The sequence below is a fragment of the Somniosus microcephalus genome, chromosome 9 (assembly GCF_052327205.1).
Source record: "Somniosus microcephalus isolate GS21.2 chromosome 9, FLI_Smic_1.0, whole genome shotgun sequence".
Classification (NCBI taxonomy): domain Eukaryota; kingdom Metazoa; phylum Chordata; class Chondrichthyes; order Squaliformes; family Somniosidae; genus Somniosus; species Somniosus microcephalus.
In genome coordinates, this window is record NC_140995.1 from 142633913 (window position 1) to 142647395 (window position 13483).

Here is a 13483-nt window from a genome sequence, read left to right on the forward strand (position 1 = left end):
GAGAACTTACCATCTTGTTAGTCCGAATCAGGTTACAAGTTCTCCTCCTCCTCCTCCTAAACTATAGATCATCGCTTGAAGGATCAGCTGTGAGTTTTATTCATCACCCAGATGGATCTTTCGGATGGGAGTAAATTACCTCATTGTGCCTTCAAGAACCATTTGATCATTAGTTTGTTTATGGAAATAACTTCTGGAAGTCCTCCTATGAGCTTTTGGCCTTTTCTACGTTAAAGGCACTATATGAAAGCCAGTTGTTGTTGAGACATGGAAGCAGCATTTAGCTGGGCAGCTATTTTTTCCAAGTTCTTCTTTTTCTCCGTCAGGTATAAGATACCAAAAATAAGTTTAGTTGTTATTGCTCAACAGTTTTTGTATTAGGATGTCCACTTCAGAATCCAGGAAATGTTCTGTGCACTGCATACTGATTATGCTTGCTTTCCACCATTTTAAGCACCATTCAAAAAAAAGTGGCAGAAGATTCAGTTCAAAATTTCTCTATGTTTAAATAATTTCCACAAGAGTGGATCCAGAATGGCCCAGAACAATGATTGTTAATGAATAAGAACATCAACTCCTTTTGGTCGAAGGTCCGTTGTCCCTGCAGATTATCAGTGTAAATAGATTCCTTGCCTTGGTTTTCATTGCCTATTCTGTGAAGTGCCTTGGAACATTTTTTAAGTTAAAGGCACTATATAAATAGACACTGTTGCTGTTGTTGGTATGTCAATGCTTAAACTGAGAAGATTCTATTGATTACAGTATGTGGGGATTCCTTTAAGTGCAAAAGTACTACGATAGGGTATATTTGGTGAGACAAATTTGGCACTACACTATCAAATGATTCTCCCTTCCACAAAAAGGAGAGAAACAAAGCTCAGTTGATTCTTAGTAGCCTGTTGCATTAATAAATTTCAATGTAAAAAGAAAATAAAATGATCTCAATTTTGTTCCACCTCCTGTCTTGATGCTCGTTAGGCAGAGTGCATCCGAAGTGCACTCTATCTGATCTGACATGAGCACGCGTGTATTTGCATTTTCAGGTCATTTAAATTGGCTTGAGGTAGGCCTGCCCATTGTCAGGGCCTTGTGCCCGGAAACGGAAGTGGAAATCCTGCTGCTGTTGCAGACCTTTCAGACCTGCTCAACGATTTTGCCGCCAACATTGGAACCTTCTGGCTACAGTTCCTCCTGGCTCTTTAGAAAGAACACACCTAACTTCTGGCTGGGCCATAAGTTTTCCCCAGGCCTCGCTCAGATCCTCCAATCTGAGCAGGGCTGGACACAGAGCCTAAGGCCCATTTCTCCTGAGGCGGGAGGCACAGTTAAGCCTCTCCTGCCTCATTACAAAGAAGCACCATGTTTGCCCCTGCTCCAAGCACAAGCACTCCGTCTCCTCTCCGTGCCTCCTGCCTCATTTTCCTACCTCAAAGTGTCAGATAGACACTTCAGAGGAAACCTCAAAATTCCAGGGCAATGCAAAAGGAGTGGAGAATGTCGTGAGTCCCCACCAGTTGTGCCCAGGAACTAAACAACCCCCAGGCATATAGCTGAGGAAAATCTCCCCCCATATTCAGGAGATGGGTTACAGGCAATGATTCTATTTCTTTCAGACACCCACATTAAAAATGAATCCTCATTGTAACACAATTGAAATCTTTGCATTGTGGAGCTCTAGTTAGTGGCATGAACAAGTCTAAAGTGCAGTTTCTGTATGAGGCCGCAAAGCATCACAATCAACATTTTGCAGCAGCTGAAAATAAGTTTAATAAGTTGAGCCTATTATTCTTTAACAGCTACGGAATTGTTACATGGAAGTTTTGGCCCCAAATTTCCATGGGGCCAGAGGCACACTTCTGATGTAAATCAGCCTGGAGTACAGCCTTGCCCCGGGGCAATCGGGCAGAACTTGGATATACTGGGTCGCCGCCTAGGCTGCTAACTTCTGATCGGGCTTGGTTAGGCAGAACCTCCGTCCACTACAAACATGGTCAATGACATCAAGGGGGTGTGACAGGGTCAGGGAGGGGGACCTCCCACACCAGGAATCTCCTCAACCCCAGGCTCTCTACTACCTAGTGACCTGGATGTCAAGATGAACGCAGCATACAGGTTGTTTGAGTGGCACAGGTGGCGCTCACCTGGGAATCCAGGCCTTAACCGCTCATCGGATATCAGCAAACAGAAATGTTGCCCGGTGACTCAAAAAGTAGATTTCCTGTGTTACTTTTCCTGTTACCCTGGCAGGTACCCAAGAAGTACCCAATAGTAGAACAGGTGCCTTCTGTTTCAACACAAATTAGGTGACTCTGACATCAGATATTCTAGCATGGTCAAGAAAGGAGGTGATCAGAGCCCACTCCATTGCACATCTGCAAGCAGAGTAAATGTGTGTATATATTTATATGTGTGTGGGTATTATGCGTGTATTCAATAAGGTTGGTTAAACATGACCGTCTTTATAGAAATCCACACTAATTGAGGTGTCCCAGCTTATGATTTGCAGAAGTGGGCCCTGAGCATGGAGCAAGGGGGGAAAAATTCAGTTGTTTGCGTTTCCCGTTAATGCCTTAAGAGGGCGCTAATGGGGCGCAAAGCAACAAGTGCCCGGGCTCGGCGATGTTTGCGCTGCTCGCGAAATTAACTAGACATTTTGCGGCAGCGCTAAACACAACTGCCACGATCTCCTGCGCTGGCAGATCATGACGTCAGTCAAGTGCGCAACGCCCCGGTAGCGCCCCCGACCGGATATTGAGTGGCGCCCCCTGCCTTACCGTCTGCCGCTAGCAACGACAGGTTGAGGGGAGCGTTTTGCAGTCAGAAAGGGTCTAGGGGAGCCCTATTTAAAGGTGACCGCTTCCTGCCTTTTTTTGTTAGTGACGTCTTTGCACCACGCATTCTGAGAGAGAGAGAGACTTCTGGAGAGATTCAACGCTGTGTGAAGGAGTTTTGGGTACTGAGCAGCACTATGCAGGTTCATTTTGATTTGCCCTTCCTTGCTTCGCCAGCGCTCTGACGTAGCGCCTCGCTCCTCGGCCTTTGTGCCTTAAGATAGGTGTGAAGCGCCTGATTTACCTCTAGGGGCGATAAAAGCCTAGTTTGCCTTCGGAGGCGATAATTAGCGCCAGGCGCTAAACTTTTGCGCACGGCCGATAATGGCGCCCCAAAAGGGGCGATACTGAATTTTTCCCCCAAGGAATCCAGTTTAGGTAAGCAGCTTGGCCCCCAAAAAAAGGTAATTTTAAAAATACATATTTTGATAAGTCACCTTACACCGGTGGGGGGGGGCAAAGAGGATTTGGCTTAGGACCGGGGGAGGTCTGAGCATGTCTCCTGCCCCCAGTGGTGAGCAGGCACTGGATTTTCCAATTGAGTTAGCCTTGGAGAGCATTGGTGGGCACAATCCTACTGTAAATATCGGGTTTGCAGCCCATGGTTTTTTGGTGCCAATATCTATATACAGATCTTTATGAATGCTTATTGTGAACAGAAACATAGAAATGGTTAAATGTATGATCCTTATCTCATCAACTCACCTACAGGAGTTCGGCAGGCTAATGGGGCTGAGTCTGCATAGAATGATCCTGCCTGTTTCCTTCCGTTGTCATCCAGAATGTTGAGTGGATCATGGATGTCATTGTAACCAGCTACTGAGCGAATGCTGCTAACACTACTAATAACAGATACGTGTTGGTCAATCATGGACCCCAGTCTGTGGGATTCTGGGTAGTTATTGTTGCCATAGTATCCTGCAATTTAAAAAACAGACGCAATGAAATAAACATTGGCCCCAAGAGTCCACGATATTTTGGGTACATCTAGGGCGCTGGGCGGATTTCAATGCAGGACCCGATCCGGTAATGCCAGATCTCTGCCGCCTTTCCAGCATTGAGGTTTCTGCCAGAAGTGGAGGCAGGCCTTTCTTCCACCCATCATCTCTTCAGTGCGGACATCATTAAAAGAGGCAAGACTAGCAGGATGACATCATCTGCCCAAATTGCAGCTAGTCCTGTCTCAGTTGCTCCAATGCAGTGTAAGCCTGCATGGTTACCTCCCAATAGAAGTGCGGCCAACAATCATTTTACAGGCAGTTGTCCTATGGCAGCCAATTGCAGGTACCAGCTAATAAAATGCTTTAAAATCTTCTGCTGGCACACCAGCCTCTTCCTCCCTAGTCAGTGGATGCCCCAAATTGTGCTGCAAATTGGCTTTGACCCAATTTAAGCAGTGGTTCAAGAAACAAGGTGGAGATGAGGTCCACCTGGTGGACCAGATCTGGATCATGGCCTCAATCCCCAAAGGAGAGACATATTTTTGATAGACATTGTGGCCTCTTTACAAAGGGTACCGAGGGGGAACCCAATAAATCTGCCGCACCGCGCCTTCCCCCCCCCCCCCCCAGAACTAATGTGTTGGTATTCAAAGAAGGAAACGTCGACCTGACCTCAGAAAGTCTGCTGGGGTCAGTGGCAGAGGTTTCCAGTGGGCATATCCTGGCACTTTTGGGGATTTGCAGCCCCATAAGATTAAAGATGCAATATCCCAAAAGGTATTTGGGAGTTTTAAATCATATTGTTAACCAAAAAAAACACAAACTAGATACATATTTTTAGATAAGGCTAAGATGTTGAGTGCTTCTTGTTCATTGCTCCACAATTTACCCGAACTAACCTATCATTCAGCCTGTAATCACTTAGAAAAATTAATACTGTAACATCAAAAATATAACAATTAAAAATATAATTTGAATGTTGCAGTGATGCTGAGTTTTAGAAGACTAACACTCAGCGATGCTCACTGTTGTGGAGTGGGAGGCTGCAGGTTTGTAACCTGCTGCACTCAGTTCTCACTTTGAGCTGTGCCACAGAAGGAGGGCATGGAGCAATGACCATGATACCTTCCTGCAGGTAAAGGGAAAATTGAATAGGGGTTGGAGAAATATGGCACTATTTTGCTGTCATGTTGTTCATATCAAGTGGTCAAAGTTGGCACTGGTGAAGATATGGAAGCAAGCTATGACCTGGCCTCTTGGCAGCAAAGATCTGGGACTCAGGAAGGACCTTCAAGCATCAGGAAGACAACTGAAGGTAGGTACCCTCTACTGGAGGGAAAAGCAGTAAAAATGTTGGATGGGATTTTCCATCAGAGTTACTCCAGGAAACTAGGGAGTTGGAATAAATCCAGAAGGAAATCTTGACCAACCTTGACCAATAAAGGACATGCACTTTCAGTTTTCTTCTTGGAATTACAGCCTGTAGTGACAGTTCCTGCCAATTATGGAGCAACAGGCAAGATGCAATCAGGATCTTGGTCTTATCTAGTTGCATTTCAATTTTTTTTTAAACGAACAACATGCTTTAAAACTACCAAGCTCCAGAAGACAGGGCAAGAAATCATTCAGGGATCTGCTTCACTTACTCTCTGCATACTCACCACTTCCAGGATTCCCCACAAGAAATAACAGGGGACATGGAATCCATCCTAATAATACTCTAATATCATTCAAATTAGACCCAAATGACAGGAATACATCGCACAATATATATTCCGTGATTTGCATTTTACAAACTATACAGCCTCTTGTGATCTCTTGTTTTTTGTCTTTCATTTTGCTCAACCTTTACAAGGGATGTGGAAACAGCAACTTGTAGCAGTCATTCTCATATTAAATCACAATCAAACATTGTGTTACCAAGTGCTTGCTGAGAAAAGCTGCAAACAATTTGGACTTGGTGAGTCATTTTCTGACTTCACGCTTGCAGAGAGAAGATTAATGGTTGGAAAGTTGCGCACAGAGTAAGCCAGAATTTTCAGTATGTGCTTGGTTGGGTAAGTCTCCCCATCAAGAGCACAGAGTCAGAAAATTACCCTTTTAGTCTATTCTTATTTATAAACAGACAGACCAGTTCATATATATTGTGCATGTTTGGTTCTTCTACTGGATCAGCATCTTTCTATATCATTCACCTATAAATAAATCTGACCCAGTAGCCTTAGTGCATGCAGAATGATCTGGTAGTGTGCTATTTTCCGCCTTCTGAGGTGACATAAGGATGTGATGGACATTTCTAGTGTTCTCCAGTAAATAATTTACCACAGTTAAGGTTAATTGTTAAATCTGCCCACATTAATACAAAGGTAATGGTGAATAAAGATGTAGGTTTTGGTTCTTATGGGATTCATTGCCTGTGGAAACTGCAGCCTAGCAGGAAAATGTTGCTAAAGAGTCTGAACTATTGTCTTTTCTCTTTTAGATGCAGACAGACATGATTGTATTTCTAGCATTTTCTGTTTCTATTTTACATATTCTATATTAGCCGATACCAGCTCACAATGGTGGAGACTCTAATTTTACTGCTTAGTTACTCAGTTAATGGGCTCGACTAACAAAGGGGAACAAGTTAATCAATAGATTTATCTGGATTCCTTGTATTTCCCCAGTACTTGCTATATTGGCAGGGGTTTCACTACAGGCAGACTAGACTTGCCTTAACTGCTACCGGAAAGGTGTCTCTTAAGCTGAGGAAGTCAGGATTACAAGCTGTAATACAAGCTCGAGGAAGTGGCCATCACCAAACAAACACTGCACTGGGAAGATATGTCTAAATGATTGTCTTCTCTGTCATTGAGGCATTTTTAAAAATTGGACTGTAATAAATTTAAAGCTAGTAGAACATTTTACAACCTTTCCCATACAGCAAAATGTGTTAAATGTGCTGAATATGAATCCAAATTTTAACTTCTGTTTCTCCTAATCCTTAGCCAATCCTTCAGATAAGGATTAAAAATGGTGGTTTGCCCATTAATTTCAGCCCTACAGGGCTTGATTTTCAGCTCGGAGGTTTGAGTTCAAATCCACTCTTGACTGAAAGTGGAATATCGCTTCTCTTGCACATATTTACAATCACAGGCATTCTCTGAAGGAAAGAAGCTCTCATAGCATCATAGAATCATAGAAAGTTACAGCACGGAAAGAGGCCATTTCGGCCCATCATGTCCGCACCGGCCAACATAAGAGCTATCCAGCCTAATCCCACTTCCCAGCTCTTGGCCCGTAGCCCTGCAGGTTACAGCATCCCAAGTGCACATTCAAGTACTTTTTAGGGTTTCTGCCTCTACCACCCTTTCAGGCAGTGAATTCCAGACCCCCACAACCCTCTGGGTGAAGAAATTTCCCCTCAAATCCCCTCTAAACCTTCCCCCAATTACTTTAAATCTATGCCCCCTGGTTTTTGACCCCTCTGCTAAGGGAAATAGGTCCTTTCTATCCACTTTATCTAGGCCCTCATAATTTTATACACCTCAATAAGGTTTCCCCTCAGCCTCCTCTGTTCTAAGGAAAACAAACCCAGCCTATCCAGTCTTTCCTCATAGCTAAGATTCTCTACTCCGGGCAACATCCTTGTAAATCTCCTCTGTACCCTCTCTAGTGCAATCACATCTTTCCTGTAATGTGGTGACCAGAACTGCACACAGTATTCTAGCTGAGGCCTAACTCGTGTTTTATACAGTTGAAGCATAACCCCCCTGCTCTTGTATTCTATGCCACAGCTAATAAAGGCAAGCATTCCGTATGCCTTCTTAACCACCTTATCTACCTGGCCTGCTACCTTCAGGGATCTTAGTTCCTCTACACTACTTAGTGTCCTACCATTTAATGTGTATTCCCTTTCCTTGTTAGCCCTCCCCAAATGCACTCTCTACATGAATAAATGCTATTGACTTTATCTATTGATATTTACCATTAGAGCCGGTGGAAGGAAATGATGCTCCTTGACATGCAACCGAATTCCCCAAAAAGTTAAAGGTGCCTGCGTTCAGCAACTGCATGTTGTGTGCTTCCTGTGGATTTGAGGATGACCCAAAGTTAGATGGCGGTCTGGAGTTATAGGGTGACACGGCACAGCTACTGCTGAAGTAGTCCCTTGAAACAGGTTGATCATTGAAAGAAGTGAAACGACTGGGATCCGCTCTGTGGTGGTAGACTGCGGAAGAGGCATGTGTCTGATTCCTGAACATGGTTTGATAGTTGGAGCTAGTGCCATAGTAGTTTTGATTGGGCTGGGACAATGTCTGGTAGAGGGAGTCTGGGTACGTGTGACAGTGCGTATGGACAGATAATGCTGAGCTGCCATTCTGAGACCTTACAGCCATTGGTCCTTGGTTGATTACACTTCCTCTGTTGCCCAAAGCAGGAGACAGAGGTGGGGTGATCACATGACCGTTATTGTGAGAAAGTTCCATAGGATCTGTAAACAAAGGACAAAAACAGTATTTACAGGAAATGTAGCTTTCATGACCTAGCACAGTGGACTGCGTATTCATGACCTAAACATTTGTCCTCGAGTTTTCCTTTGTCTGGCACACCTGCCAGTTCTACATAAGAACATAAGAAATAGGAGCACGAGTAGGCCATTTGGCCCCTCGAGCCTGCTCCGCCATTCAATAAGATCATGGCTGATCTGATCTTGGCCTCAACTCCACTTTCCTGCCCGCTCTCCATAACCCTTGACTCCCCTGTTTTTCAAAAATCTGTCTATCTCCACCTTGAATATATTCAATGACTCAGCCTCCACAGCTCTCTGAGGTAGAGAATTCCAAAGATTCACTACCCTCTGAGAGAAGATAGTCCTCCTCATCTCTGTTTTAAATGATGCAAACTCAGCCATACCTGCAGCAATATGTTTCCATGCTCATTTTCTTTCTTTCCCATTAGCCAGTGCACAAAAAAAATCAATGGTATGTTAACATTTGAAAGAGATGCACAAGCATTTCATCTCTTCAGTGAACATGTTATCCTCCTAGAAAGTGAATAAAGGACCATCTCATTTAGGGTTGGTCTTAATAGTCACAGCCTTCAGACCAAGTTGGACATTGATGTTTTTCACAGATATAGCCCCCCTGCATAGATGGAGCTTTAGCTTAACACCTGGGGAAATGAGCAGAAACTTCAAAACTGGGCACAAGGATGTTCTTTTACTTGACCTGAGCCTATTGTAATTTGCTTTAATATAAGCGGTATGCTTTTGCCTTTGTGGTTTGCCACACTTGCATTATTTGGAACCTGTATAGTTTCTCCAGACCTACTCTAGTTTAGTAATATATCATTGCTTAAGCACAATGGAACATACTATTATTCATCGGAATATGCATCAGCTTTCCACTATCAATGAAATTAGGAAAAATCTTTTCACTCAAAAATGTTAAGAATCACTCTTTTTATTTGTCATCGAGTTGAAACTTTAAAAAGGCTATGTTTTTCAATTATTTTTAGAGCTCATTAATTAACACAATGACAAGTACATCTGACAATGACAAGAAGCAATGAAGATTCAGTCCTAGTTATGTAAAGCTATAAGGAATCAATACAAGGAATCAATACAAAGAACAAAGGAAACATTATGTTGTTTCAATATCTTACACAAGGTTTTGTCCTGTGAAAATTCTAATTTTGACAGATAACCAAGATGGCAATTGAAGTGTTCTTAAATGGAAGTTCCCCTGCATTCTTTAATGGAAGAAATGTCTTGCGATCAGAAAGTTATTTTTGCACGTGCCATACCCAAAACCTAACTCACACGGGTATTAAATGGCTACAGTGTCAGTAAAGTGAGGCAGAGCTTAGTGTTATCATAAGAACTGATAACTGGTGATGACTGTAAAAATAATTGCTTTTGACCCCAAGGAAAGGTTTGTAAGTGGACATAGGAAATTTGTTCAAAGGTTGTAAATGTAATCCTGAATATTGCTTGCATCATGTCTGTCAAAATAAATCTGCCACTCAGTCTGTCATGTGTAAACTCTTGTGCAATTTCTACTTCAGGGTGTGGCAAGATTATGAATAAAGTACATTTTAGTCAACGTATAACAGTTTTACTACACTAATATATTTGTCAATGCTAACCACAAAGAATTGGTATAAGCCTTGTTTTTGCAAGACCCAGCCAGCAGTATGGAGACTTGCAGGTGTGAGTCTGAATATATCTCCTGTGACCAATTTGTCAGGAACCTGCTTTTCCAAATGGCGATTTGGGAGCAAATAATGAGGCTGCATTATCAGCATATGCTATCGTAGTTAGCATAGCAGTAGTCCTAATCCCATCTGCCTGCCTTGTTCCCATATCCCTTTATTCCTTTTTCCTTCAACTACCTATCTAACCTATTGCTAAATGTTGATGTGGTCTCTACTTCAATCACTAACTCTGGTAATGCATTCCACAGCCTCACAACCCCTGTATAATAAAGTTTCTGTTGCCCTTTCTCCTAAATCTGCTATATTTAATCTTATATCCACGTCCCTTTGTTCCAGGCCCCCTGTATAGCACAAGAGGGCTCATCTCAATTCAGCAGCTCATTATAATGACAAAGATTCCCGTTCGATCCTTGGCCAACACTACATTACTAGATATTGGGCCGTATTTTGCGACCCCCACGGGTGTGTACGAGGTGAGTATGCACCCGTAGGGGCCACGCAAGTTCCGGGTTTAGGCATGCGAAACACCTGCGTGAAGCCCCGGAACTTGCGATCTGTCAAGGATTCTCTTGACAGATGATCCACATCCCCAGGAAAAGAGCCTCCGCAGGTGGAGAGTTGCGATATTTGCCCAACTTCCGCTCACTGAATGCTTGTGAAACTCAGGCCTGCTTTTACCATCATAAGAGTTTAAAAAAATAGAAAAATAAAATTTTATCACTCATTTATACTTTAAAAACCCTGTCCAATAAGATAAGTTTATTTTTAGCCCCATTAAAACATATAAACACTTCTTTCAAAACATTTAATTTTTGTTAAAAATATTTAATTCAATGGCATTTTAACTAATTTTAAATATGTATTTTTTTAACATTTATTTCACATGTTTGTGTATTTAAGTGATCCCCATTCATATTTATGGGGATTCCATTTGTACAGAACTTCCATAAGTATGAATGGGGATTCCCTTCTTTTATTGGTTGAGCCGGCCCACATGATCCTAGGGGTGCTTGCTCGCGCGTACCCGGAGAGGCCCAGGAGCGCGAAGCTCCGTACCTCCCGGACCTCCAGGTAAATTTGTAGATTTTTTACAGGTCGGAGGCATCCGCCCACGGGAAGCCTTCGACTGCAAATTTTGGTTATTGTGTATACAAAACCACACTCTGGTTCATAAGGAGTGAGGTTTCCTTATAGGAATGGTCTTTGGTGCTGAGCGTAATAAAAATATCCGGTGATGCCCTAAAACATAATATAATTCCATTTAGCTAGACAGGAAAGAATATTATTAGTCTCTCCGTGAAATAAACTGAGGTAATCGTTTCTGACATTGAAGGGGAAGTTGGAAAGAGATGTTGAAGGAAAGTCCTGAATATTCCTCTTGATTAAGGAATAAAGACCAATGGGACAATTCTTTGCATGGAGTCAGATAAGGTAGTGATCCTTGTCTTAATATAAATGGAATAGAATAATGTAGTAAATGGAGGAAATGATTTGTATGTAAAGAGTTAGAAAAAAATCATTACTTTCTTCAGTGGAGCTTAAGGAGATCTAGATTTTCTTTATCAAAAATCTAGCCAACCCCATCAAACAGGTCGTCGCTCCGGTTAGCCCGGTAGCGAGTAAGATCAGTCAGAGAAACTGTCTTCATCCTGATAGAGTAGTTAATCGGTATGGCCTGCAGTTGAGTTACTTTCAGTACCTACTGATCTAGTTTGGATACAGAATTAATTTATTAATCTAAGTTTTCTAAGTGAAAAGATAAGAAAGAATTTGGGTAATAGACAGAATTATCAAGGAAAGCTACTCTTTCAGAGCCATAGAAGTGTGTTTTCAAAAGAATAAAAACAGAAATTGCTGGAAATATACAGCAGGTCCATAGGCATCTGTAAAGAAAAAACACAGGCTACTCTTTACAGATAATGATACTCTGCCATTACATTTATAGTATTTTGTGTTTTTATTTCAGATTTCTACCACTGGAAGTTTTTTCTCCTTTTTATTCCTACTCGGTTTTGAAGGGTTTATTTTATGTGGATCATTTGGAACTAACCACAGAAACTGATTTGAATGCAGATCAGTGTGTCAGTCATAAAGAAGTTTAATATAATCACCCTGCAGTGTTGATAAAATTACATGACTATGTTCTTACCTGTCATTTGAAGAGTGTCGTTTTCAGCATTTGGGAATGGAGTCACACTGGTAGCTAAGTTGTGTTGGCTTGCTGATAGAGATGTATATGGCTGCTCTGCCAGAGATTCATTTTTTACCATGGCATCATTAGAGAGCAACGTGCTTTTATTGCGGTTTGCAAGAAAACAGGAGCTGGGGGATGCTGTGAATGTTGCTTTACTAGCATCTGTAGAGGCAAGCAGAAAAACACTTAATAATGGCATGAATCAGCAGGGACCACTTAATCACACTGCAGAGCGGTTATCATGAAAACTGTTTACTTATGTCAGTTATGGAAAAGAGAAAACAGAGAAAATATCATGAATTAGCACAAAAATAAAGGAACGTGTTAGAATGTTTTAGGAAATTTCTAGATAAAATTTAGAATCTAGTTAACTATAAGATTGAGTTTTCTTATTATGTGTGACACTGCAATTATAGTACAGTATATCTCATATTTCTGTTGGATACAAGGTCATTTGAGTATAATTATATTTCATCCAATAATCTAACTGCTTTCAGGTTATTTCGTGCAAAAGCCCTGCCCACCCACCACACTGAAAGTGGGTGCCCATTCTACAGCTAATGAGGAATTTCTGAGAATTGTGAAAACAACTTCTAAAAGGTATTACCTAGAGGTCAGGTATGGGTAAATACTATCGCCGAATCCTTCACTATCAACATCCTGGGGGTCACCATTGACCAGAAACTTAGCTGGACCAGCCACATAAATACTGTGGCAACAAGAGCAGGTCAGAGGCTAGGTATTCTACGGCGAGTGTTTCACCTCCTGACTCCCCAATGCCTTTCCACCATCTAAGGCACAAGTCAGGAGTGTGATGGACCTGCGACCTCTACCACCTAAAAGGACAAGGACAGCAGGCACATGGGAACACCATACCTGCAAGTTTCCCTCCAAGTCACACACCATCCTGACTTGGAAATATATCACTAGTCCTTCATCGCCTCTGGGTCAAAATCCTGGAACTCTGTCCCTAACAGCACTGTGGGAGTACCATCACCGCACGGACTGCAGCGGTTCAAGAAGGCGGCTCACCACCACCTTCACAAGGGCAATTAGGGATGGACAACAAATGCTGGCCTTGCCAGCGACGCCCACATCCCATGAACGAAAAAAACAATATGCCGATGTAGCCAGTGCTCACTACCTTCAATGATCTGCTGAAGCTCTACACCGTAAACTGATGGAACCACAGTTCAGTGGGGTATGGTGTGTGCTTATGCTGTGGTGAAGAGGATAGTTGCAATGCACTCATGCATTTTATGCTGAGTTGTCCTGCTTACCATTCTGCTCATGAGCATTTCCTGATACCCGATGTT

General features: G+C 42.4%; 1 protein-coding gene across 1 annotated transcript in view; it reads right to left on the minus strand.

Annotated features, from left to right (window-relative positions):
- The window catches only part of rfx6 (regulatory factor X, 6), a 72863-nt gene that overhangs the window by 8721 nt on the left and 50659 nt on the right, over positions 1–13483 (minus strand). The window contains exons 16-18 of the mRNA XM_085998213.1: positions 12123–12329; positions 7743–8249; positions 3537–3749 (exon numbers count right to left, since the gene is read on the minus strand). Coding sequence (XP_085854339.1) covers positions 3537–3749; positions 7743–8249; positions 12123–12329 — 927 coding nt within the window. The remainder of the gene's footprint in view (positions 1–3536; positions 3750–7742; positions 8250–12122; positions 12330–13483) is intronic.